Source organism: Malaclemys terrapin, chromosome 13, assembly GCF_027887155.1.
Source record: "Malaclemys terrapin pileata isolate rMalTer1 chromosome 13, rMalTer1.hap1, whole genome shotgun sequence".
NCBI lineage: Eukaryota > Metazoa > Chordata > Testudines > Emydidae > Malaclemys > Malaclemys terrapin.
Genome location: NC_071517.1, coordinates 5806299 through 5832530, shown reverse-complemented (window position 1 = coordinate 5832530; position 26232 = coordinate 5806299). Strand labels below are relative to the sequence as shown.

General features: G+C 47.0%; 1 protein-coding gene across 3 annotated transcripts in view; it reads left to right on the top strand.

Moving 5' to 3' along the window:
• The window catches only part of MAP2K6 (mitogen-activated protein kinase kinase 6), a 74926-nt gene that overhangs the window by 31816 nt on the left and 16878 nt on the right, over window positions 1-26232 (top strand). Inside the window, exons 1-7 of one of the 3 annotated variants that reach the window (XM_054047780.1) lie at window positions 6921-6996; window positions 10659-10725; window positions 14180-14228; window positions 19450-19563; window positions 23314-23433; window positions 24489-24605; window positions 25414-25465. In XM_054047780.1, coding sequence (XP_053903755.1) covers window positions 19525-19563; window positions 23314-23433; window positions 24489-24605; window positions 25414-25465 — 328 coding nt within the window. In that variant the 5' untranslated portion in view covers window positions 6921-6996; window positions 10659-10725; window positions 14180-14228; window positions 19450-19524. Of the gene's footprint in view, window positions 1-6920; window positions 6997-7478; window positions 7551-10658; window positions 10726-14179; window positions 14229-19449; window positions 19564-23313; window positions 23434-24488; window positions 24606-25413; window positions 25466-26232 lie in introns of those variants that run through there. The other 2 variants (XM_054047777.1, XM_054047778.1) reach the window with 2 other exon arrangements.

The following is a 26232-nucleotide window of genomic DNA, read 5'->3' as shown; positions in this document are numbered from 1 at the left end:
TATCCCAATCTGGGTTTCCGTAATGAGCTTTCTGGCTCACCATTAGCCAACTGGAGCGTTTTTCATTCCAACTCTTAGTACCTGGCTGTCTCTGTATTAACACTTGGCAGCTTGTATTTATTGACAGGACTAAGGAGAGAGAGCTTCTTAGTTCTATTTCAGTGGTACAAATAAAATCTAGCTCTCTCTTTGGTTCTTCCCTTGGCTTTTGGCTGAAGCTTTCATTGTGCTTAGAAAGTTCTTGCATTCTGACTGCTTCGCCTATATCTTACTGAGGCTATGGCTACACTACGAGGCTTTTAGTGACCCGGCTGTGCCACTACAGCTGTGTTGCTAAAAGGCATGCAGTGTAGCTGCTGTTTGTCAGCAGGAGAGAGCTCTCCTGCCCCCCAAAAAATTCCATCCCCCACAAGCGGCAGCGGCTTGGTCGGCAGAAGAGCGCTCCTGCCAACCAAGCATTGTTCACACTGGCGCTTTTCGTCGGTAAAACTTTTGTCGTTTGTGGGTGTGTATTTTAAAACAAACAAAAAAAATCCCCACACCCCTGAATGACAAAAGTTTTGCCGAAAAATTGCCAGTGTAGACAAACGCTAAGGGTGTGAAGTGCAAAGATGTTTGTCCACTTTAAAAAAAATGCCAGCGTTTTCACCCAAACTTGTGTTCTTTTATGGGCAGCCTTAAAATTTACACCCATTGATTGAATTGCAGGTGCAGATCTGAATACTTGTTCTGTGTCCCTGCTGTAACCATTTGTCCGCACTCCCCCATTTAAGCACCAACCATTTGGTGGGTGCTATTGAAACACAAAATCCCAATAGTTCTAGCCCTCAAGGGTTTAGAGGTCAGTGGTGCTTGAAAAATGGTTCTCCTAGATCTACAAGGCCCTGATCATCAACTTGTCTAAATGGTTGTTGTTCACTTGAAGTAACTGGAGCTATAAATTTACACCAGCTGAAATTTTAAAGCCAGAAGGAACCATCTAGTCTGGCCTTCTATATAAAATAGGCCAGAGATTATCACCCAGCCAAAGTCTGAGTGAAGGAGAGCTGGGGAAGAAGGAGATGCTGATACCTGTGACAAAGAAGGGCAGACGGGGGAGAGAAGGCATTGGCAGTATGATGCTTCCCTGTAGCAACGCCAGAAAGACCTGAATGAACGGCAGGGGGAAATCACAGCCCAAAAACTAGATCTGTACTAGTGAAGTGACCAGAAGTCAGTAGTTTGCCTCTGTCTCTGTTTGTTCTTTTTGGTTGGGGGCATGGCTTGCATTTCAGCCGAGATGGAGCCTGCTTGTGAAAATTCACATGGAGGAGCCAAGCCATCAGGAGCCCAGGAAGTGACATTCCTCTCTGAGAAGGTACATTTACTATGTACTTTGCTTATTTTAAATCTAAGTCCAAAGACTTGGCTGGGAAGCAGAAAGCGTCTTTACTCGGTGACTGTTTAGTCTAAGGATGGTAAAAGTTTGAATTCAGGCAACGTTAACATGCTTTTCCACTCCTCTTAGACTTGGCCGGAGTGTCCTCAGTTGGGGGAATTCCTGGGGGAGAGACATGGGATGAATTAAATGTTTTTCACCCTGATAGTTGACAAGTGGCTGATGTGCATCTGTTTGAGTGAAACGTATGTGGATGTACAGAACAGACAAGTACAGCACTTGCCATATAACAGTTGAATTCTTGTATGTGCGTAAAGAAGCTGCGGTCTGTTACCTTGTGTGTGTTAACCTGCAATCATTTGTTTGCATCAGTGGTAAACCTGCCAGATGATCTGTAATAATTTTCCTTAATTAAAAGTGATACTCATTGCTTCCTGGATCATTCTAAAAGGACAACCATGATATTAATAATGCAACATATGCTTCTGTGTTAGGTGACCCAAGAGCACAGCTAGGGAGCGATGTTTCTTTGCCGCTGTGCCACTGCTCTCCGGCTCAGCATAACGGGCAGTGCTACCAAAATATGCAAGTCTCCTAATCCGGGAAGTGCAGGATTTCTGCCTGCTCACCAGTTCAGCACAGGCCACATATACAGCCATGATCTAAAGAGAGGTGGGAGTCTAGGTTTTGGCCTTGATAAAGCTTCTTTTGTTAATGGGAGCTTTGCCTGTGTAAGGACTGTGGGAATAGGCCTCTGGAAGTGCATGGATTGCAGCCGTGGCTGGACATGGTTGCGCTGACGCTGTCGGATAGAATTAAACAGGGCATTGCACTGTGATCTGCTCAGGTCCCATAGGTGATGCCGGGTCAGGCTTGTTTGCAAAGTATTCAGGGTGGAAGGGGCACGGGAGACGTGAGCTGGTTATTAAAAGCCTCTGTGGGTGTGCACTGAGGCACCAGGTGTCTAGATTAGCTGCCAGCATGCTGGTTTTTTGCGGGGGGAGGGGGAGGGTAGGTCTATGGTGGGAGCTGACCCAGCAAATTCACTCGCCTCCTCCCCGGGAAGTCTTTACTGTGCGGTTTACTGAAATGGGTCCAGTGAAAGAGGCCATGTACAGCACACTCAATTCAAATACCCACCAAGGGAATGAATGATTTTCATTACATGAAGACATGTCCCATTCAGTTGCTTAACTCAAAATTAGCAATCCACCTCTTGCTCCCACCCACAAGCTGGTCAGACACCCAGTTGGGTCTGTTGTCGTTAAATTAGTATCTGCGTTTATGCAGCTCTCTTCCCTCCCACAGTTAGATCCTGCTCCCTTTTAGGTCAGTGGAAACACGCCCATTGACTTGATTGGTGCAGGATCAATCCTGCAGGGCACAGGGTTGGGAGGAAGGGGGACCTGGTTCTGTTCCTGGCTTTGCCACTGACTTGCTCTGAGACCACAGGCAAGTCGCTGCACCTCTGTTTCCCTTCTTGCTCTCTGTCTGTCCTGTCTATTTAGGCTGTAAGCTCTTTGGGGCAGGGACAGCCTCTCACTGGGTGTTTATACAGCACTCAACGCAAAGGGGCCCAGATCTCAGCTGGGGCCTCCTGGCTCTGCTGCATTGGTTTCCAAACAGTGGGGTATGAGGAGTTTATCAGGGGCACAAGGTAGGGTGTAGGGTTGTGGTTGGCCAGGTGCCCAGGTCAAAGCAGGGAAAGCATGCAGGGAGTCCCCAGCAGCCGGGGGAGGGACGTATGCTGCCCAGCCCCATCCCAGCAGCGGCCTGTCCACTGGGGATTTCCTATGCGTGCTGCCCTGCACTGGCCCAGATGCCCAGTCAGCCACAGCCCTGCAGATGTTAAACCCTCCGGAGCTTGCAGGAGCCCGCTGCTGTCCCTGGGCATGTTACCCACTCTCTTCAATGAGTCACTTTCTGCCCCTGATGGGTGCGAATTTGGGGGGGGGGGGGGGGCTGTTATGTTACTCCCATGGAGAAGGGAGGGCACAGTAAAAAGTTCGGGAGCCTCTGCTCTATTGTAATACAATAAATAATGAAGGTCATCTTGGGTCTGTTCTTAGCTCTGCCCCTCCCCCAAGCTCACACTGAGATGGTATATTCCCCCTTCCATACCTCAGTTCGCCTTCTGTGAAGCAAGGAGGACAGTAATACATCCCTGCCTCCTGGGAGCCCTACATAAGCAATGTTGGCGAAGTGCCTTCAGAGCCTTGGGTTGAAGACCCCGGACCAGTGCCAAGTATTTATTCTTCTATCTGAAGTTTGCCACTGGCCTGATTTCAGCAGAACTCTTTGCACAGCAAGGTACTATTGATCCCGGGAAGGGGAAAAGAATTTGTCCCCGAGTACTTCGAATAAAATCAGAAGCAGAGCCACATATAGAAACCAGCAGGTCTCTTTGCTCCTAGTTATTAGATAACCCTTCCTCCAATCCTAATCGAGAGGGAGGAGTGAAAACAGACCTTCCTCTTCCTGGGACGTTTTACCAGTGACCCTTACGCTAAATAGCAGAACATTGCCACATGCCTATTGAATTTGGCTTTAATAATAAATTGTGGCAGAGACAGAGCTGGCTAATATCCTCTGAAGAAAACAGGAGCATTTTGGAGCAAGAAACCATTTACTTTGGATTAGATCAAAAAGAGCTTTTGGCCACAATGAAATGCCTGGAGGCTGGTGTACAGAATCTCTCTTTAGGAGAAACTGTTTATTTTCTGTCCCAGTATCTGTGGGTAACAAACACCTCTGTCTTTCCATTCTACACAACTATATTATTCTCTGTGAGGTTTCCTTTATTTTTCTGTGAAACATTAAAGTTAGGTGAATATTAAAAAACAAAACACAAAAAAAACATCACTTGAAAGGGCAAGCAGCAGGCCTCTCCACCAGTGAGCCTACAGCAAATTGCTGGACTCTGGAACCAGATTAGCAAGACTATTGAATGAATGAGGTTGTATTTTTCTTCCCCCTGGGAATGGCACTTAAGACTTTCAAAGGGAAGCATTCAATCTGTTTGTTTTTTTAAGTCATAGAGGAAAAATACTAATAATTTTGGTTTTAGCCCTTACTTCATTCCCAGCCCCAGTTTGTGGTTTACTCAATGCCCCTGATTTAAAAGAAAGAAAGAAAAAAGCCTAAAGAAGAAGCACTAGAGGGTTATACACTCATAGCCCTAACAACTAAAGAACTTTTCAGCATCTTGGCCTATTACTGTCCACGTACCTGGATTTCTTTGGTAAAACACCACACTTTTAAGGGAGTGATTTCTCTGCCTTTGGGCTCCACCCACTTCAAAGTACTTAAGCACTAGCTGAAGTGCATTATAGGATGAAGATAATTTAAGCACGTGCTTAAAGTTAAGCATGTCCTGAAGTGCATTGCTAAGTAAAAGCCTCAGTTCTTTTTATCCCATTGTCTTCCCAGCCTTGGCAGGGCTAACACAAACCCCCCAGAAAAATTCTGTTCGGGCCCTTCCTTCAGGACACAATCCAGTCTGCAGTACAAAACACTCACAAAGTTAACACCCAAACAGCCCTCTTATCCTGACCAAAGCAGTTGCTGAGGCCCAGAAGCCGCTCATGTCTTACCACTCCAGGATGACCAACAGCAGCCAGCTTCATGCCTGCAGCTCTCCTCCAACTGAACTCTCTCAACCCTTTATAGCAGTCACCTGACCCCCTTCCTCAGCTGGCTCTGATAATCCAACAAAACTGGCAAGTGCCAGTGTCCCCGCCCAGCCCTTAAGAAAAGCAGGACATCCTGGACCCTTTCTTGGTACTTCAGAACCAACCTGTTTCATTCTCTTATCACCAATGCTGTTCTTAAAGCCCAGGCTCCTGAGGTTAGGTGATCATGGCAGAATCTCAGTGGTCATTTGTAAAAATGAAATAAGATTCTAGCTCTCCTGATTGCAGAGACAAATGGGACCTAAGTGCAGCCTGAATGCTCAGAAACCAGAAGGGAAAGAAAAGGACGCACACCCTTTCTTATTTATTGATTGATTTATTTTAAATAAATAAAATTATGCCTTTTGGCTGCTTGGAGTTGATAATACTCTTGCCCTTAACCAAGGATGCAAGCTGTTTGGGGCAGGGAACCACGTTTGCACTCCATCTTTGTACAGGGCTACCACAATGCACTCCAGTCCCTGATTCTAGTTCCTACTGTACTGTAAATAATAATGGTTCATAAGAGTGTGCTGCAGAACAATTCTTTTTCTTTTGGTGTGTACCAGACTGCATCAAACTTCATGTTTTTAAAATTGCCTGAAAGCCAGATAGCCCTAAATCTTTATCTCCTGTACATGCATCCGAAGAAGTGAGGTTTTTACTCACGAAAGCTTATGCCCAAATAAATCTGTTAGTCTTTAAGGTGCCACCAGACTCCTTGTTGTTTATCTCCTGTACATATTACTCTTCCCTTCACACTGTAAGTACAGTAGAATATGTCCTTCCTATGGAGTTGCTCTTTTAGCTGTCTATAAGCAGGAGTCTCGTCCTTGCTGTGATCAGCTAACAGAGAGAGGTGATCACAAGCACAGAGTTAGTGAATTGCACTATGTAGAACGGACACCAGCCACTAACTCTGTTGGTTTGTGTCTTTTACTTCTTTTCATCTAAAGTGCATTTAGTGCTGGGAAAAGGACAGTGTGGTTTTTATCCCAATGTGTGTGTATCTGGGCAAGGTGCCTCTTCCTGCTTTCTGAAGAAAGCGCCTCAGGGGGTTATCAGTCAGTTTCCCTGGCTCACTCACTTCGTAACCACTCTCTTGAGACTGATAAAAAGATGCCAGCTAATGTAAGGTGGGTTCTGTCCAGGAGGGACTGGGCTGAGAGCCATCCAACTCCTCCCATACAGTTGGTGGAAACAACTATTGGTGGCTGATAACCTGGGCTAGATTCAAACCCGTGACCTAAAGGCCTTTTATCCTGGGTCTGATCTAAAACCCCTTCAACATAACGAAAACAACATGGTCTCGTAGACTGGGCCTCAGGAAACCTAGTTTATATTCCCAGTACCACTCATCTGCTGTTGAACTTTGGGCAAATCTCTTCATCCTTCTGTTTTCCTTCCCACCCTTGGTATATTTAGATTACAAGCTCGTAGGGCAGGGACTGTCTCTTGCTATGTGTCTGTACAGTGCTCAAGTCAATCTTGGCTGAGGGCCCTAGATGCTTCTATAATACAGTTAGTAATAAAAATCAGTGGATGGCTTTCCACTGACTTCCCTGGACATCGGATCAGGCTCCTTGTTCGCAATCTCTGTGCTATCCAGTCTCTCCCCACATTGCTGTACCGTCTTGTTGGGTGGTAGCTACTGCGATAGATCCAACATGACACTTCGTATCCATATAAAAATAATGACTCCTGGGTGCGTCAGAATGAAACGTCATCTGATTCAAGTGAGTGTTTCCAAAGGCTGGGAGGCAGATTGCTCATGCTGCACTCTAGACACCCTGTTGTGGTCACAGACCTGCAGAATGCTCCAGAGATCAAGCACTATGCATGTTGTAACAAAAAGAGCGAAGAAACTTGGTCTAATTCAGCTGAGAGGCATAAAATTGCCGGATTACAGCCAGGGACTTTCATTAAATACCCAGGAGGTGAAATGTGGTGCGTGATGTGTTTGTTGTTTTGTTTCACATACTAATACTGCAGGGAATTTGCTGGTGCTATGAGGGTGAATTGCGGCTGGCTTTAATTCCACCCTGCAGTTCCACCTCTCCCAATGCCACCGTGAGATCCATATTTTCTTTTGATCATTGTTGATGCTTTAACGTTAAACTAGGTCCATGTCTTGGCAGCTTTGTTAAGGGAACAGATTGTGCTTCAAAAAATGGCAGAGTTTCAAAATGTTATATTCTCTTAAGAAAGACAAGGAAAATAAACTCAAAACATGGAGAATATATTTCAGTGGAAGGCGGAAAGGCTTTTCATATTTATTTGGGTTTGGTATTTTGCTACTTTGTTCTTCCTTGGACACCACTTGTGAACCAAGATAAGATTACATTTTGTACAGTCTGTTATGGTTCATGCTCAAATTAGATTAATTTCCATTGGGTTAATTTCCACCCTCTCAGAACTGCTTGAAATATACTATGCTGAGATATTGGTACAGCATGTGTGATTCTGCAAGAAAATGAATGCAGGAAACAGAACAAAAATGGGTAAGAATCTGTGCTTGTTTTCACTTTTAAGTAGACCATTTGTGAGTGTTTTTGCAGCAGCAGGGGATAGGATAGAGTGTTTCTCCATGACCTGTCTGTGAACTGGTGCCAGTCCCTGAGATCTCCCTGACGCAGTTCAGGAAGGCAGCAAGCCAGTCCCTGGTATCAAAAAAGTTGAGAAACACTGGGATAGACTATCAAGATGAAGACGAAGTAGCAAACCAGAAGAGGGCAGATGGTTTTATAGTTAGGGCCCTACCAAATTCACTGTCCACTTTGGTCAATTTCATAGTCATCAGATTTAAAAAATAGTTAATTTCATTATTTCAGCTATTTAAATCTGGAATTTCACGGTGGTGTAATTCTAGAGGTCCTGACAGAGCTGGGCAGCTGGAGAGCGGCAGTAGCAGCACAGAAGTATGGCATTGCCACCCTTACTTCTGCGCTGCTGCTAGCTGGGGTCTGCCTTCAGAGCTGGGTGCCCGGCCAGCAGTCGCCACCTTCCAGCCACCAAGTGCAGAAAGGTGGCAATATCGCAACCTTATGACCCTCCTGCAACTCCCTTTTGGGCAAGACCCCCAATTTGAGAAACACTGGTCTCCCCCGTGAAATCTGTATAGTATGGGGTAAAAGCACACAAAAGACCAGATTTCACGGCGGGGGAGGGTGGAGGGGGATCGGATATCATGGTCCGTGACGCATTTTTCATGGCTATGAATTTGGTAGGGCCCTGCTTATGGTTAAGAGGCTGAGATGTGACTGTGGAGTGCTGGGTCCAATTCCTCACTATCCCATAGACTCCTTCTGTCACCTGGGGCAGATCACCTCGTTTCAGTTCCCTAGCTGTAAGACGGGGATGGAAAGCTAGGATTCTTACGCTCTTTGGCTTTGGAACCAAGCTTCCCCTTCCCCCACCATTAGCACCTTTCACAACAACAATATTAAGAGGGAACCCCTGCCCCAAAGAGCTTCCAATCTAAATGGAGACCATAGGCAGTCATGGACCCCATCAAAGTCAATGGGTGTGCCAAGCCCCAGGCATGAAGTCACATGGCAGGACTCATGGGGTTTCCCTGGTTGCATGCTCAGGGGCTAGGATAGAGGATGCAGGCTATGTCAGAAAGCCAGTGAGAGGAATTGTGAGGATGACCTAAGAGGAAGCAGAGAGACAGGGCTTTTTGGGCACTGAGCTCGCTGGAGTGGCAGGCTTGGAGATTTCTGAGGAAGAAAACTGCTGGTTGCTGTTTATATCTACTGTGTTCAAGGAAACAGGACGCTATATGTTCTTTTTGTAAATAAACAAGATTACACCAAGAGTATGCCTGACTCCTATTACTGATTTATCAGCCTAATGGAAACAACCCTGCAAGACCCTAGATTTTGGTTAACCACTCAGGCTGTCGTGGCAACAATATGTACAGTGCCTAGCACGGCCCCAATCTTAGTTGAACCCTCTAGCTGCTATTATAATACTACTAAGAATAGTAAGAAGACCAGAGATGTAATGGCCGGGGTACTCTGCTAATCTAATTACAGAAGCTTCTGCATTTGTTTTTACCATTTTCCATCTTCCTTATAGACCAACTGGCAAATTTTTGAAAACTGTTCATCATTATTCTCAATAATCTCTCTCTCTCTCAAGCTGTTCTGCTGGGTCTTGTCTTCTGTTGGCCTTTTTATATTTAGACTGGTAGCTCTGTGGAGCAGAGCACATGTCTTTTTCCAATGCAAGTTTGTAGTATTGTTTTTAATAAATCATAATAATTAATAATATAAAGCAAGATATGTGCAGTAGTTGCCAAATAAATGTTTTATCCATAAAGCTGCATTGCAACCATCTGCTACATGCTGGAATGGCTTGTGGCAAACTGAGCAGGCTCCATCTTGTGTTTTAGAGCGGAGAAGAAAAAGAGCTACGGGTAAAAAGTTGACTAGTTGCTTTAAAAGGGTCATTTTCAGTTCTGTGGGCATGCATCTTAACCCAGTGGCCCCTGCAGCCCTGGAATTCACAGATATTTATAGGCCTGCGTGTCGGAGCATGATGGCAGAATGTGTCATAGGAAAATAAACCGAAACACTTATATGTAAAAGGTTGAAGGAGAGTGTCGTGAACAGGGAGAGAAACAGAGGTTTGAAGAAAGACAGTAATTGATGTAAATTGTTAGGTTAAAAAAGTCTAAATTAGGTGGCTGTGCTTTTTTGGGACCAAGTATTTTATAACACACCCAAACTGCATCTGTATGTTTATCCTGGGGGTTTGGTGACATGACTTATGTTCTCAGGTTATTTTGTCCCTAGATTCAGAACCTCACTCTGAAATGTGACTATGTTTAGCAATAAAAAGGTTCTCATATTTCCCTAGTCCATCTGACTCTGTCACCCTCTGGTTTGGGCCCTAGGATTGTTTGAACTGCTTTAGAACTTGGTTTTAATCCTGTTCATGTTAACTCACTTTAAGAAAGGTTTAGCTAGCCAATGTGAACAAATACTGTTATATATTTGGAGCCTAATTCTACTCTCCTTTGTGCTGATTTTACATAGCTACATTGACTTCAGTGCTTAATCCTGGTTGACACTAGTGTAAATGGCCCAGACCCTCAAAGGTATTTAGGCGCCGAAGTCCCATTGATTTCAAGGATCTGGGCCTATAAGATCAGACTCTGGCCTTATGTTGTCAAACTCTGTTTAAAAAGATTCTATCCCTGCTTTTGCACAGGGTAAATAGGTGTTTATACCCGGTATATTGGAATTGGTTTCAGTCTGAATTGAATCCGTTCAGGAAACATGGGAGCCGGTGTAGATAGAGCTTAAAAAGGTGAGATGCCTTTCCCGTTGCCTGAGCTGTTGCCTGCATTCTGTGCCACTGTGGGAGCTCGAACTGCAGGCCTGATCACAGCTTGCTGAACAAAGGAACTTTGTATTTTGAACTCTGTGCCCTGAATCTGCACCACCAGACTGAGCTGGTGTTTCTGTTAAATAAGGTCAACCATGGTAGACAAGCCCTTTTTTACAATTATAGCCACAGAGGTTAACCTCCCCTCCGCCCCCCGGGTACACCACCACCCCCTAGAAAACTGCCTTTACTTCTGCCTCTTTCTTGTTTCGCAGGCAAGAAGAGAAACCCTGGGCTGAAAATTCCTAAAGAAGCGTTTGAACAACCACAGACAAGCTCTACGTAAGTCTCAAAAAAATCCGGGGCTATAACCCCCTAACCTCCCCCCCCGCATTTAATTTGCTCTCTCGTGTATTGCTTTGTCACGTGTCTCAGTCAAAAGAACAAAAGGGGGTCTTATTTTAGCTGATGGTCTCGCTTCTTTTGCGTGAATGAGTTAATAGATTCAGAAGGGACCATTGTGCTCTGCTGCGTAACGCGAGCTAGAGAACGTCCCTGAAACAGTTAAGAAGAGAGAACCTGGTATTATTAGGGTGCCATTTGCTGCACAGGGCAAGCCCTGCAGCTCAGAGTTGCTTGGCTGTCAGCCTCCTTGAAGGTTAACGTTGATTATTAAAGCAGCAGTACCCACCATCCTGTATGACTTGGGTATCTATTTGCATTGGCAGGTCTGCTCAGCTGATAGGCATAAACGGAAAAACACCAGGTGATCTGATCCCATCCATCAGCCGCTTCCTCATGCTCATTCTGATGATCCTCTGAAGGGGGAGCCCCTGGGGGGGCTGCTTTTTGACAAGTCAGAGACACAGATGTTTGGGAAACTGCTGTCTGCATGGGGGAGAAAGCTCTGGGCTATAAAGTGGCCAACAGCTGAAGGGATGTCACGTCTCCCCCAGGAATATGAAAATTGAGGCTGATGCTCTCGTGGTCAATGGGAGAGTAATTTAGATTTAAGTTTCTCTTAAGAGAGCCTGTATTTTCTACTTGCTTGGAACAGTTGCTACTATAATATCCCTGGAGCTCTTTCCTGGATGGTTTATATTCGATACATTTGCTGGGACAGTAATGTTGCTTAGAAATAGATGTGTGGGATAGTTTATTTTGTTTGGGGAACTTGTAAAAACCCAGCAAAAGTACTCTCTTACTGGTATAAGCTGTGTCTGCTCTAGAAAAGGTTTGCGAGTGTACATCTAGACTATCTAGGTATAGCTCTAGTGGCAAACCTTTTCTAGTGTAGCCAAATCCCCAGTCAACTCAATAGACATCAGATACTGTGACTATGTGCCCTCGTATGGGAATAATTTGATGACATTGATGAGATTCCAGCAACAAATTAATTAAAAAAAACCAACCCAACTGGCTTTTTATTAAGAGCTTAATTCAAAAGCCTGATCAAAGGAGCAGCCCTGGTATCCCCTATTCAGCCAATTAGCACGTCAGGGAGGCCACAATGTAAAGAGATGGTATGAAGGTCTTGATTTGCCAGGGCAATTCTACTTGGGTTCCCCAAGCTTATGTACAAGCAGGAAGTCTGACTTTTTAAAGTGTGCTAGTAGTGGTTTTAATACATTAAATCAGGCAGCATCAGAAAGGAGAAATCTGAGAAATCTCTCTCTGGTCAGATATACCTGATGCCTTACTTTTCCCGGGAGGAGGAGCATTTTCTGAGAAGGAGAACCGTCCCCCACCTTGTCTTACACTAATCCTTTCCAGGAATAGTTAAGATAAATGAAGGCAGCCTCAGGTTCTCTGTAAATTGGATGGGGCAGCTGTTACTGCAGAGACTGTGGCGGAATCGGAGCTGGGATTCCCTTTCTAGATGCCTTTATTAGTATTCTCGCTGCCTTGTAGAATCGTAGCTGGAGCCGGTTTCCCTTAGCAGGACTGGTGGGAGATGTAGCTTTGCGTAATGATCATTTTAGGGGAAGTGGGACTGTGCTAATTGACGTGTGTGGGGTCTTGGCATTAATGGACTGCTGCTTTGTACAGCGTTGGATGTGAACGCTAAATAAAGATGTCAAGGGGGTAACGATGTTAACCTTTTGGCCTGGAGTCAGGTAATAAGCAGTTAGATGGGCTATCAATCCTTATGCTTTAGGACACGGAGTACGTCTACACTCCAAAAAAAACCCTTGTTGCAGCAAGTCTCAGAGCCCGGGTCAACTGACTCAGACTCCTGGGACTTGCTGTACGGGGCTAAAATTCACAGTATTGACTGTTCCCACAAGGGACGGATCCCGGTCTCTGAAACCAGAAAGGGGGTGGATCTCAGAGCCCAGGCTCCAGCCCGAGCAGCAGCGTCTACACCAGGGGTCGGCCACATTCGACACGCGGCTCGCCAGGGTAAGCACCCTAGCGGGCCGGGCCAGTTTATTTACCTGCTGACGCGGCAGGTTCGGCTGATCGCAGCCCCCATTGGCCGCGGTTCGCCGTCCTGGGCCAATGGGGGAGGCGGGAAGCGGTGCGGGTGAGAGATGTGCTGGCTGCGGCTTCCCGCCGCCCCCATTGGCCCGGGACGGCAAACCGCGGCCAGTGGGGGCCGCGATCGGCCGAACCTGCCGCATCATGAGTCTATGAGTCTGATAGATACAGGAGTCCACAGAGAAGCAGCATGGGGCAGGGATCACTAGCAGGAGGGTCTCAGCCAATTGAAGTCACTAAAACACAGGATTGGGGACTTCAACGGTAGAGTCCAGGGAAGGGTCTTGCGGCCTGCAGCATGCAGGGGGTCAGACCAGATGATCATAATGGTCCCTTCTGACCTTAAAGTCTGAGTCTGAGTCTATGAATCAGCAGGTAAATAAACTGACCTGGCCCGCTAGGGTGCTTCCCCTGGCGAGCCGCGTGCCGAACGTTGCCGACCCCTGGTCTACACTGATATTTTTAGCCCCGTGAGCCTGAGTCAGTTGACCCAGCTTCTGACGCTCACTGCAGCTGGGTGTTTTTTGCAGTTTAGACGTAATCACAGTGATCACCAACTCCGAGGCCAGGGGTATTTCATGGTTCAGTGCATTAGGGCTTAACGCTTTCTTCTGATTTTTGTTTATAAGCTCTGCTGGGGATGTTCCTTCATCAGGGGAAGGGAAGGAAGAAAACAACGTGCCAATAAAAATCAACCATGTCCTATTGAAAAATATTTTCCCTTTCTAAATGGAGACAGGCCTGAACAAAAGCATAGGGTCCCCAACCCCTTTTAGCCCCAGGTGCATCCAGGGCCAAAGGCTACTTCTGAGACAGAAGTGAAACTGGGCTTGCGTTTTTCCTCTCTGCCTGTTTAATCTGTCCTGTTAACTGGCTAAGGTGGATTTGCTTCTCTCTACCCCTCTTGTGTTTCCCAGGAATTGGTTCCAGTCCCAGCCTGTCAAAGGGAGTCTCTCTTTGAATTCCTTAGTGCTGGAATTGGACGCAGGCTTGTGAAATTCCAACTCCAGCAGCTTCCTTCCTGACACCTTTTGGGGTGACTTTGTGAACCTTGGCAACATCTAATAGCATGAAAGGCTAGGAAACCAGCTCGGCTACTCAGGGTGACACTGCTGCATGTGCTGCACGGGGCTGCGGTCCCATCAGTTTGAGGGGAACTTATACCCAGACCTCCCATTACTGAGAGTCCCATATCCACAGGGCAATAGCCCCTGGTCTAGGGGCTCTGCAAGGCTTTGTCTCTTTGGAATATTATCTGTGTAAGGTCTCTGTGACTGATGCTTCTGCATACTATTTTTTTCTTTCTCTTCCACAGGCCCCCTAGAGATTTAGACTCCAAAGCCTGCATCTCTATTGGCGAGAAGGTACAGTTACAAGCTGTGGGAACTAAAGAGTTCATATGTGTTTGCGTACATGGGGTCAGGAACTAAGTTAGGGGAGCGTGTTTAGAAAAATAATTCCTGGCTCCTGTGTGGGAGGGGTGCTGCGATCTGAACGTGAAGAAGGATTGAAATCAGGTTTAGGGCAGGGCTTCCTGGCCATTTTTAAGCATAAAACCACGGACGTTTTCTGTCAGTGCTCCCTAAGCCACCTGTTTCTCCATTTCCTAGCATCTTTTGTGCTTTAGCAGCTAATTCCCCTCCCTCTCCAAAAAAGTGAGACTGTTCTGGCGCATAAGACCTTTATTATCTTATCTTCACTGTGCCACTATGTTAAAAGTTTCTGTTCAGTTCATAGAAATGGGATCATTACACATTTTAAAAGCAATATCCAGAAAGTATTGTTTATCCATTCAGACTGAAAGTTCATGGATTACGTACTGTCTAGTGCTATACCTTCAGTAATATTGTTAATTGGAGAAATAGGTAGAAATGCATATTATATATTTATTTATACGTCTGTGACAGAAAATAGCTCTGATCACTCAGTGTATTGGAAGTATAGCACTAGGGATTATATGCGTGTGTGTGAAGGGGGATATATGTCCATCCTAAATCTGTTTTCTGGGGGCTGTAAAATTTTCTACAGACTCTAAGCTTTCATTATATATCTCTCTGGCTTAGAAGCTGGAGGTAGGTTCATGGTGGTTTCCTTACAGGTATGTGTTTGGCAAAACGGGGGTAAAATTGCAAAGTCTTTGGGCTAGGGACAGTCTCTTTGTTCTGTGTTTTGTACAGCGCCTCACAGAGTGAGGTCCTGGTTCATGACTTGGGCTCCTAGGCATTATCGCAGATTCACAATGTAAAGCATTATAATTATTATTATAATACAAATCGGGCTGTGCAGGTACAGTGGGTATCAGCATGCGTCTGGAGTTGCTGAAGCGGGAGGCCATAAGCCAAGCACCCTCAAGCACCGATAGGATCGGTGTCCCCTTTAGCACTGCAGCCTCTCAGATAAGAACTAAAACCGGCTAAGGTTTTTCCCCCCTGCTAGGTTTTGATGAAACGGCCCTGCCCCATGGATGCACAGGGATGAGAAGTGTGATGTCATGCTCCTAGCCTGGCTGCTTTAGCCAGGTTGTAGCCAGCAGGCGCTTGGTCCCACTGCAGACAGAGATAAACTTTCTAGTGAGTCTTCTCGACCCAGTGCTGTTCTACCAGATTCCCACGCAATCAGAACCCAGCCTACGCCCCTGTGGCCAGGGTCAGCGTCTCAGCTGAAACATTTATGTATCATTTAGAGAGGCATTAGCCGCAGCTCATCGAACCTGCCTCGGCTTTTATTCACCTAATCCGAAAGTGAGATCAAGGAGCGTGAGGGGTCTTTTGTGTCAGCACATCTGTTAAAAAGCAGCCAGGCTCAGAGCTGGCATATGAAACTGTCCGCTCCTTTTGTGAGCGAAGCAGCTCTGCAAAGCCAGCCCAGGGGAATGGCCGAGCAAGAGGCCATCCATAGGAGCAAATCCTTCTATGGAGAAGGCCTCAGAGGTGACTCCAATTTGGTCCTCCAGGGAATTACCCAGCTTAACAAGCGTGGCCTCATTTCCCTTGGCGACACTTGCAACATCCTTTAACCCTTGTCTGGCTTTTACAAAATGCCCCCAACACCACACGTTTAATGGGATTAATAGTAACATGTAGTCGGGGCAAGATGCTGATTGCTAAACCCTGGGGAATGTTAGTAGTTTTCTTTTATTTCATTCTCCCACCACCAGGATCAATACAAGCGAAGAGGACGCAGCCTGAGAAGTTTACTTTTTAAATGGTCTGTGTGAGCCGTGGTGGCCAGTTCTAATAACTGGAGTATCCACCCTGGTTTAGTCACACCCACCCGCCTGGCCCTGAGCCATTGTTTGGCGTCCTTGCTACGAAAGCAAAGCCCTCCTTCAGCTGCAGAGTTAACACTTGTATCCTCAGCTAGTGGGCTTAGCACACAGGGCGCTGCCCAGCTCACCCAGAGATGGATGTGGAGGTGAGGCAGGGTTTTAAAATTCTCTTGAATTGGATGCAGGCTGAGAGTTTCCCAGAAGGGCGCTGGATGAGTTTTCTGGGAGCTCCAGCCACAAGCAGTAGTGCATGATCTTAACTCTAGTGATCCCAAAGACTCCAGAGAATGACTGGACAATCTCCTTGTGACTGGAGTCGATGACACTAATTGGGTAGGATCGCCTGCTGGTCCTGATGTGGGATACTGAGTGAGGGCATTATGTGGGAGGGACTCTGCTTAGAAAGCTGGCAAAGAGCTAGATTCGCTGCGAGGAATCTCCATGTGCCTGTTAAGTGTGACTGGCCTGTTCATTCGCCTTTCGGGGGGGGGGGGGGTCCTCCATATGGGCATCGGATGCCAAGGATGCTCCCGGTTCTCTTACATACCCTCATCGTCAAGGCAGCCCTCCCTGCATCGAACCAAATGAGCTCTTGCTTCTTCAGTGGCCAGAAGCCAATTGCTCCTCTGTAAAGTTAATCCCCTCAAAACAGCCCTAGATACTGTTGACCCAGAAGGTGGGACAGAGGGGAGCAGTGATCAAGTATGTGCGTATGCACACACCATGAGCACGTCAAAACTGAGCTGGGTAACAACTTGACCTGGGGCTCTTGGAAGCGGCCTTTGCTCTTGCAAATGGCCGTTTTCTCCTAGCCCCAGCTGGAGCAGAAAGTAGGGCTTGTTTTCTTTCCCGTTTTTCCTGCCTCCCCTTGGATACTGACTCATTCCCCAGGAACAATGTCCCTAGCTCCAGTTGAGGTGTGAACTTCCACTGTTTGTTGCTGGACTGTTAACTTCAAAGCCTAGTTCCTCCCCTCTCCCCAGAGGCTATTAACAGCATCCCCAAGTGCTCAGCCTTGGCATTTCAGTGAGGGACACCTCTTCTGGCTTTCACTCTGAAGACACTTGACTGGGAAGTCTAATGGATGAGGCGGGAGAGAGCCCACTCTCCCCTCCTGAAATATAATCAAAGCCAACTCAGTCATCCCCAACAGCTTGCACGGCTATAGCATGGATTGTCAACCCTGGCCGTGAGGAGGATCTGAAATCTTTTTTTGCTGTCAGAACATGGGATCGCTGAAATATTGCATTAAAAGTACGCTGGGTGGGTGTACCTCTATCAGCAGGAGATCAGAATCAGTCTGATCTACTGCTGACTTAACCTGCCTTCTAAAGTTTTTGACTCCTTTCTTACACTGGAGGCTTTTCTTCATCTGTGCTGCTACCATGAATTTATATGTCCAAGATTCTAACCAGCACAGGTCAGCCTGTCCCAAAATCAGATTCTGAGGAAAGCAAGCATAGAGTCCAGTTTCATTTGACATTGTAAATTTTTCCAGGAAAACAAGAACATGTAACAGCTATTTTTACTAGCGTAAATGTCCCAGGAGCATTAATAAATCCAGGCAAGGTTAGGACTATCTCTTGCCACTGAACATCAGCCAGTGAATTTATTAGATGATGTATTAGTTCATTAGCGTTTTACGATATCTGTCATTGGGCGTTTGTCTCTCTTTTCTTTTTAAGTTTGAATTTTTATTTTCCCTGGCAAAGCGCTGGGGCTGGGAGATGGAACGGGGGCGAGGGATCTGCAGCTCAACGGCCCAGCGTCAAGTCAAAGAAATACCTGCTGCTAAAGTGATCCCTTGTTCCAAGAAAAGCAGTTCACACCCACAATCCCAAGAAAGAGGGAGAGAATTCCAAAAGGATCTCTGCATGGAGGCAGCAAGACTGTGCTGGAAGGTGCAAAGAGGCATGCCCTCATAAAATACAGAGCTCGAGCTTTTTTTTTCATATGGCTTCCCATGGGGAGGGGGACTTGATTGGCTAGCAGTCAAGTACCCTGGTAGGAGTTAGCTGTCTCTCTCCCAGAAGGCATGTGTCCTGCAAGGTTCCTTTAGGACATGATTTCATCATGCTTCTCTTCCACAGGCTGTATTGTGTTCCCTAGAGTAGGCTACTCGTTCCTTTCCCTTTAACTTTGCTGCTAAATTTAAGAATGCTGCCTGAAAAAGAGACAAAGTGCTTGTTTCGGAAGAGTTTGCATTAAACAGCAGGCGCAGGGTTGGACAGAAAAAGATGCCTGGATTCACGTTAACACAAAAAAAAGCTAGTGAGGGCTGTTTTTACAGTACATGTAATTGTGCCCGAGCAGCCCGCGTCCACACTGTACAGTAACGCAGTGTGTGCGCCCAAGCTCTCGGAATCCTCTCCAGACAGCCCTTTTCAAGCGGCAGTTTTTCTGCTGCTCAGGCAGAACGCGGTGTGGGATTATGTGCTGTGAATCAGTTCATTATAACCAGTCGCTTTCAGCAGGATGATTGACTTCTGCGGCGGGGCGTGCAGCCGGTTGGAGTAGCAGAGACATATTTCAAAATCCAAAGATAATAATAAGCAAAAATACAGGCTGTGCACAATATTGCGTTGAAAAGAAGAAGGGGCCGGGTAGAAATCAGAGCTCAAAACAAAGTCGTCCTTTAGGCAAAGCCAAGAGAAAGCAATCTGTAACGCTAGACAAAATAAATCTACCAAGGTTTAAAGTGGCACTCTCAACTCCAATCTGGCCCCAATACAGGTTTGTAGACACAAGCTTTTCAAACCCTAAGACCATTTGGAAATACTTCCTTGTTTTATTTTTTTAAAGACATTCTCATGGGAAGAGTTGTTTCAGCATTTTTCAGCAGCGTTTTCAACAACCATTGCAGCACCGAGAACCCGAAAGTGAAACTGACTAAATGAAATGGGAACTGGCTTGATTTTCCTTGCCTAAGATTTAGGAAATATAACTGAAAAGGTTGGAAAGTCTGTTCTTAAAGCTCTTTCAGCTCCATGTGAGGTGCTGTTAGTCACACAGGTAAGTGCTGCACCACTGTAGTGATAGACCTCTTCAGATTATCGTTAACTAGCTAATCGTCACAGCACTCCTTGTGAGTTTGGGTCAATATTCTTATCCTCATTTTACATATAGGGAGATAGGCATAGAGAGGAGAGGTCATCTGCCCAGTACCACCAGTGGGAACTGGTGTTCAGGCAAGGCCTACATCTTAGGAGTTTCTGACTTCCTTTATCACACTGACCATGCTACCTTCAGTGAGGAGAACTGTTGCACCTGTTCTGTTGCCTTTGGCCTTTTTCACTGTGTCTCTTTTCCTCCCACAGAACTTTGAAGTGAAGGCCGATGACCTGGAACCGATCTCTGAACTGGGCCGAGGTGCGTACGGGGTGGTGGAGAAGATGCGGCACATGCCTAGCGCACAGATCATGGCGGTGAAGGTAGAGTGAGACTCCTAAGGTGTTTTCTATGTGTGCTGACCCTTCAGGCTGTCCTCAACATAAGCTTCCACTCTTACCTTCACTCGAGCAGGCTTTAGCCTGACAAGGGACTTACTCTTTCCATACGGAGCAACTCAGGTGCTGAGATGGACAGGACATTAAGCCTAATTCAAGCCCAGATCTACACTTGGAAAAAAGGTGTGTTTTTCAAATGTGACAGCTGACGTGTTTAAAAATCCTAGTGTAGACAGGGCAAATTATTCATCTGCACACCTAGGACTTTAAAATGCCTTAGCTCTCGTGTTTTGGAAGTACACTTCTTTTCTTAGTGGAGATATACACTCCGGCTTAGTTTGAAAACCAACTACAGCAGGTGTGAATTTGTCCCATTAAGTCAGGAGGATCCTTGTTTTGCACTGCAGGCCACTTAACAGGAGCCTAAGGGTCACACATAGTTAAGAGCTCCCACTTTTAATAGGCATGTGCAGACCATGGAGATCCCAGAAGACTTGTGGGTGGATGAAGAAGCACCGCAGCATACGAGGAGATGAATTCTCCACAGGCTGTACCTCCCTATTAAGGGTACGTCTATACTTACCCGTTGGTTCGGCGGCAAGCAATCGATCTTCTGGGATCGATTTATCGCGTCTTGTCTAGACGCAATAAATCGATCCCGGAAGTGCTCGCCGTTGGTAATCCTGCTCCGCGAGAGGAATAGGCGGAGTCGACGGGGGAGCCTGCCTGCCGCGTGTGGACCTGCGGTAAGTACCTTTAAGTTAGAACTAAGATACTTCGACTTCAGCGACGTTATTCACGTAGCTGAAGTTGCGTATCTTAGTTCGAACTGGGGGCTTAGTGTGGACCAGCCCTAAGTGTAAGAACGTTCCTTTGACCTCTGCCTCCCCCCTGCGTTAGAACTTTAGGAAGAGGTGAATGTCTCTTCCTGCGAACAGAACAAAAAGATGCAAGGAGTGTCTGTGTGCACCGTTTATGTATCCCCTCTCCAATTTAACTTGACATTTTGGGGGTGCAAATGGGGTAATCTTTGTTGTAATCCCTCTGACTGAGGCAGTAATTGCAATACGCTCTGATCTGAGCCCTGTATTGTGAACTTTACCCATTTCCATTCATATTCACCTACATTCATTTTATTTTACCATCGTCATTATTTCATGGGGTTGCTGCTCTGCATCTTTAGTAATCTATGGGGGTGTGTGTGTGTGTGTGTGTGTGTGTGTGTGTGTATATACACACTTCTCTGCCCCCAAGTAAATAGTACCTGTAATAAAAGTATCTTCAGGGACTTCAGGTAGTTGACAGCTCTTTAATATAATCAGAAAAAGGCATAACAAGACCCAGTGGTTGGTACCTGAAGTGGGACACAGTCAGACTAGAAATAAAGCCCAATTTTTTAACGTTGTAGGGAATTAACCATTGGAATAATGGAGGTAGGAATGTGATGGATTCTTCATCACTTTAAAGGCTTTTGATCATGATTGGGTATCATTCAAGTAGATGTGATCTACCTCAACCAGAAGTTAAGGGCTTGATCTAGAAATTACTCGTTGGCCTGTTATACAGAAGGTCGGACTAGATCATAATGGTCCCGTCTGACCTTAAAAATCTCTAACTCTGAATATACATGCATATAAAGAGTGAGAGGGATCCATAGTATTGCGGCAGTGTGTATATCACAATCAGAAGACCCAGGGCCTGATTCTCCTCGCAGTTACAAAGGGGCAGCGGACCCCCAAACCCTATGCCTCTGACACGGAATATCTGTTTTGCAAATGGTGACTGTAGCAGAGCCAACTCGCCGCCGTAGCGCCTCCTGCTGGGGATTAGCTCTCTTGAACCACTAGGGACCCTTTTACTAGTGGTGTCTCACTCGCAGTTACTTCCACTTCCTCCACCATCAGGACCCATGTCGCTCCTGGACCATGGTGTCCTTTTTGGGACATGGCCTTCCAGCTGTGCCCCAGCCCTCTGTCTCCCCCCTTTCAGGGGACAGGCGGTCCTCAGTCCCTATACTTGCCTCAGTGGCCAACTGCAGTCTCTAGTCTAGCCCCTGGCTTCAGGGGCAAACTTCAGTCTGGATTTAGGCTGCTCTCCTCATTGGCAAGTAGGGGTAAAGTGGGGGGGAACCCAGGCCTGCCTGCTACTCTGGGTCCCAGCCCAGGGACCCTAGAGCTGGCAGTCACTTACTGCCCCTCCTCTTATTCCAGACACCTACTTTCCCTGGGCCATTTTCCCTGTAGCCCTAGCACCTTCCCTGTCCTTGCTTCAGGGCCTCAGTTTGGCCAGGGTCAGCCAAGAGCTCCCCTATTGCTCCGCTACCCTGCCCAGCACTGCAGTCTCTCCAGTGCTCCTCAGCAGACAGTCCTTCCCCTTTACCCTCCAGGAAGAGAGTGCCTCTTGCTCTGCTGAGCAGCCCTTTATATATGGGTTGCTCCAGCAATCCTTCTCCTGATTGGCTCTCCCAATAAACCCTTTCCTGATTGGCTGGGTTCTCCAAGGCTGCCTTAACCCTTCTCCTGCCTGTGTGGGGAAGCCGCCCCACCACAGTAACTCTTCCAGCTTCATGCCTTCATGGCCTCTGATAAATGCCAGAAGATCAGCATCTTCATCCAGCATCTGGACCTGCTAGCTTCAGAAAAGCCCTCTGAATACCACACCAGAAAAAAAAGATGCAAGGCTGAAAGTAATAGGTGAAGTGAAACAAAACTCTTAGCTCATCAATACTGCCAAGAACACAACAAAGCTTTCCAGGTATCTGTGGGACAAGAACAGGTCTTAAAGTACCTCTAAATTGCAGCTTGGAGGTGTAATTCCCAGCTTGGGTAGACATTCCCTTAGAGCCTGCATGCTGTACATTTTGTCTGTTCTCTTTGTTCTGGTGTCCACCAGATTCCAAAAGCCCTCTGAAAATGGGCATGACTGGGGTTAGACAGGATGGTGGGAGCGTACAGAGCTGTTACTTACTTTCATCCTAGCTGCTCCCCAGTGCTGAGCAATTTAATTCTATTATTAGCCTCCAGTGGCTTTGACCAAAGAGCCTAGAATATCTGCATCTGGTCCACGTTTAACTGTGTGAGCTTATAAAGCTACCCTAGCATCACTGGCAGCTGTCACTGGGGCCTTCCTGTGATGAAGGAGAGAGAGAAAGAAAAGGAGATGAAGAAAGAGATGTTTTAATAACAATAATCCTTTGCCCTTCTATAGCAGCTCTCCTCCGAGGATCTGTCAGGGCTTCACAGACATAAATCCCACCTCACCCCTGTGAGGTAGGTAAGGGCGATTATCCCTGTTTTACCGCACGGAGAGGTTTAAAGACCAAATTTTCAAATGTGTCCTCTAGTTTTGGATGCTTGACTTGAGACATCTGAGAGACTTGCCTCAAGCCACAAAAGGAGTCATCGGGCAGAGACAGGGATAGAACTCAGGCGTCCTGACTCCCAGGACCAAATTCTCTGCCGGTGTAAATTGCTGCAGTGGTGGCAGTTTACACCCGCCTAGAATTTGGCCCCCCAGTTCCCTGCTCTATCCATACGACCACAGTGCCTCTCAGCTGTAAAAAGAGCCAGGAAAAGGGGAAATGATTTCGAATCTGGAGTAAATGCCGGGACTTCGGTGTGTTGCGTTGTGTGGAGTTTTCCCCTCACGTAGCTGTTGTGAGCGCACGTATGCGAGTGAAACACGGCATGCGGCTGGGAGACTCCTCAGCCAGTGCTAAAATCCTCTCTTTTCCAGCGGATCCGAGCCACAGTGAATAGCCAGGAGCAGAAGAGGTTACTGATGGACTTGGACATCTCCATGAGGACGGTAGACTGCCACTTCACAGTCACTTTCTATGGTGCGCTCTTTCGAGAGGTACAGCATTCTGGATTCCTGCCTACGTCTTTCCCCTACTTGGCACTTGCACTTACTTGGCTTGGAGGCCACTGTGATGTGATGGGCCATCTGTTAAAAAATATAACAGAAGATGGAAGATTAGACTATATTGTAAGCCTTTCCCGCAGCCATCTAGGCACTTAGGCTGTGTCTTTCCCTGGGGTGTCTGTTTTAATACACCACCGTTGGTGTGCACTCTGCTACGCAGATAGGTATAAAGACCTGATGCCTCCCTAGAGGAACTTACAATCTGATTCACAAAGGCTTCCTTGATCAGAGGAGACAAAACCCCCATGGATCCTGGGTGAGGTGGTTAAAACCGTCTCTATGGCACTATTTTCGATGGTGTTTGTTTAGACTCGGACAGTTGCATGCTGAGAACATCAGCTCCTGTCACATTGAGGTGCATAGAGTTTAAAGCCAGAAGGACCATTTGGTTCTCTCATCTGACCTCTCATTTATCACAGCCAGTAAATCTTACCCAGGCACCCGTAACACACAGTTCTCCGAAACATCCCTCCAAGGGTAAATACTGATCTAGACTTGAATTGAGCCCGGGAACTCATCACCGGGGAATTTTTCAAAAGCCCCTGGGCCCTATTTTCAGAAGTAATTTAGGCCAAAGTGACGAGTGATTTTTGGGGACCTCAGCTTCTGGGTGCTGAACCGGGTGACACCTTAGAGGGGCCTGATTGTTAGAAAGTGCTGAGCACCCATCCTCTGAAAATCTTTCCCCTTTGAGAAATCCAGGTTGAGCGTCCAGAATCTCTTGTGAAAATCTTGGGGCCTTAGGCACTTAGGAACTTAAATCCCATTGACTTTCAGTGTGGCTTAGACTCAAGTCATTTAGGTGCTAAACCCTTGAGCATGTAGTGCAGCACCGTATATAAATCAGACACATTGTGTTTAACCCTTGTGTGCTTGGAGGAGAACGGAAAGCCCAGTGCAATCTTCTACGAGACGTTAAAAAAGCAAGCCAAGGGCGAGTGCTGTAGGAGAGACTGGGCAGATGTTTGCTTTCTCTTTCCCCCCAGGGAGATGTGTGGATTTGCATGGAGCTGATGGATACCTCATTGGACAAATTCTACAAACATGTCATTGACAAAGGCCTGACGATTCCTGAAGACATCTTAGGGAAAATAGCCGTCTCTGTGAGTACAGGCGGGGGTGATGTGTCTGTGAGGATCTAGCGTCCCTGCCATCTGAGCCCTGGGATGAACTTGGCCCACAACCCAGCCCACATGCTAATTCTTATTTGGCTTCCAGTATTTGGTCCACGATTACGGGTCTGCCTCTCTGAGCAATAAATACTCTCAAATCTGCCGATCTGCTTTTCAGTTATGAAGCAGAAAAACCGATTGACGTGGAGAGGGCACAGTAGCTGCTTTTCCTTTCCATCAATGTCATTCCCAGGAGATCTCTGAGCATGCACATTCCCTTAGAGCGGCATGGATCAGAGGAAGGTTAGCTGGTGGTTGCGGGGAGGGGACCAGCCTGCCAGGGAGGGAGGAAAGCTAGCGGGAGTGTCAAGTGGAAATCAGGGAGGTGTCCTTGCCAGTGCAGGAACCCATTTTGCATGCTCACATACCTCACAACCATTGCCATGAATAGTAAATCCAGGGCTGGCGGAGGGCAACAGCCCCCAGGAATTCCTTCTTTAAAGATCTGCGCAGCAAGAAAAGTTGAAGGTGGCTCGCCCGGGTGAGCTGCATTCTCAGCTCTCCACTAGGAGTCGCTAACAGCGCACTAGCCCACACCTGCCGCGGAGCACACCGCCTCCCTAGCATGCACAGCTGTGTGCTGCCAAAATGACAAACCAAGATTGTTCCCCCAAGCGGGGCCGGTGGGGGCGAGCGCGGGGCAGTCGCCGTCGAGGCAGGAGAGGCGAGCTAGCAAGGTTTGATCAGCCACGTCATGCTGCCGCCAGCTGCGGTTCACTGTAGATTTGTTATGTTTCAGATTGTAAAAGCACTAGAACATCTACATAGTAAGCTCTCCGTAATTCACAGAGGTAAGTGTGACCCGCGCAGCCTCGAGCACTGCTTGTTTCTCGCTGAGCCCTGTGCCACGCTCTTAGTCCAGCAGGGCTTATACTCAGAGCCTGGCCTGGGGCACTAAAGATAGCCCAAATAAATGAGGTTTGGGAGGCAGGGGAGGTCCAGCCACCCAGGATAACCCAAAGCCTGCTCAGGGTGAGTGGTGGGTTGTTGAGCTGCTCTTAAAACTCCATCGACTTGCCAGCACGTCTCCCCTGACGCTGGACACAGAAAACAGCCTCCACCTTCACTTGGCTAGCAGAAGAAATGCATCATTTGCCTGCTTGCTTCACTGGATTCCTCCTCTGCTTCTGCTTCCCCATTGCATGCTGGGAAGGGCACAGCTAGCGAATTATGGGCCTGACTCAGAGCTCTTTGAAGTCCACGGAAAAACTCCCATTGGCTGGGATGGGCTTGGGATCAGGTTCTGCATATGCAAACTCCTCTTCGGGTGCCGAATGGGGCAGAACCGCCGCTTGGTGGCATTTACACTAAGGCAGGTAGCAAGCCTCAGATTGTTCACCCTCTCATGCAGGCTTGATCAACAAAGGGGAGGGATAGCTCAGTGGTTTGAGCATTGGCCTGCTAAACCCAGGGTTGTGAATTCAATCCTTGAGAAGTACCACTTAGGGATCTGGGGCAAAAATCAATACTTGGTCCTGCTAGTGAAGGCAGGGGGCTGGACTCCATGACCTTTCAGGGTCCCTTCCAGTTTTATGAGATATATATATATATGGAGATA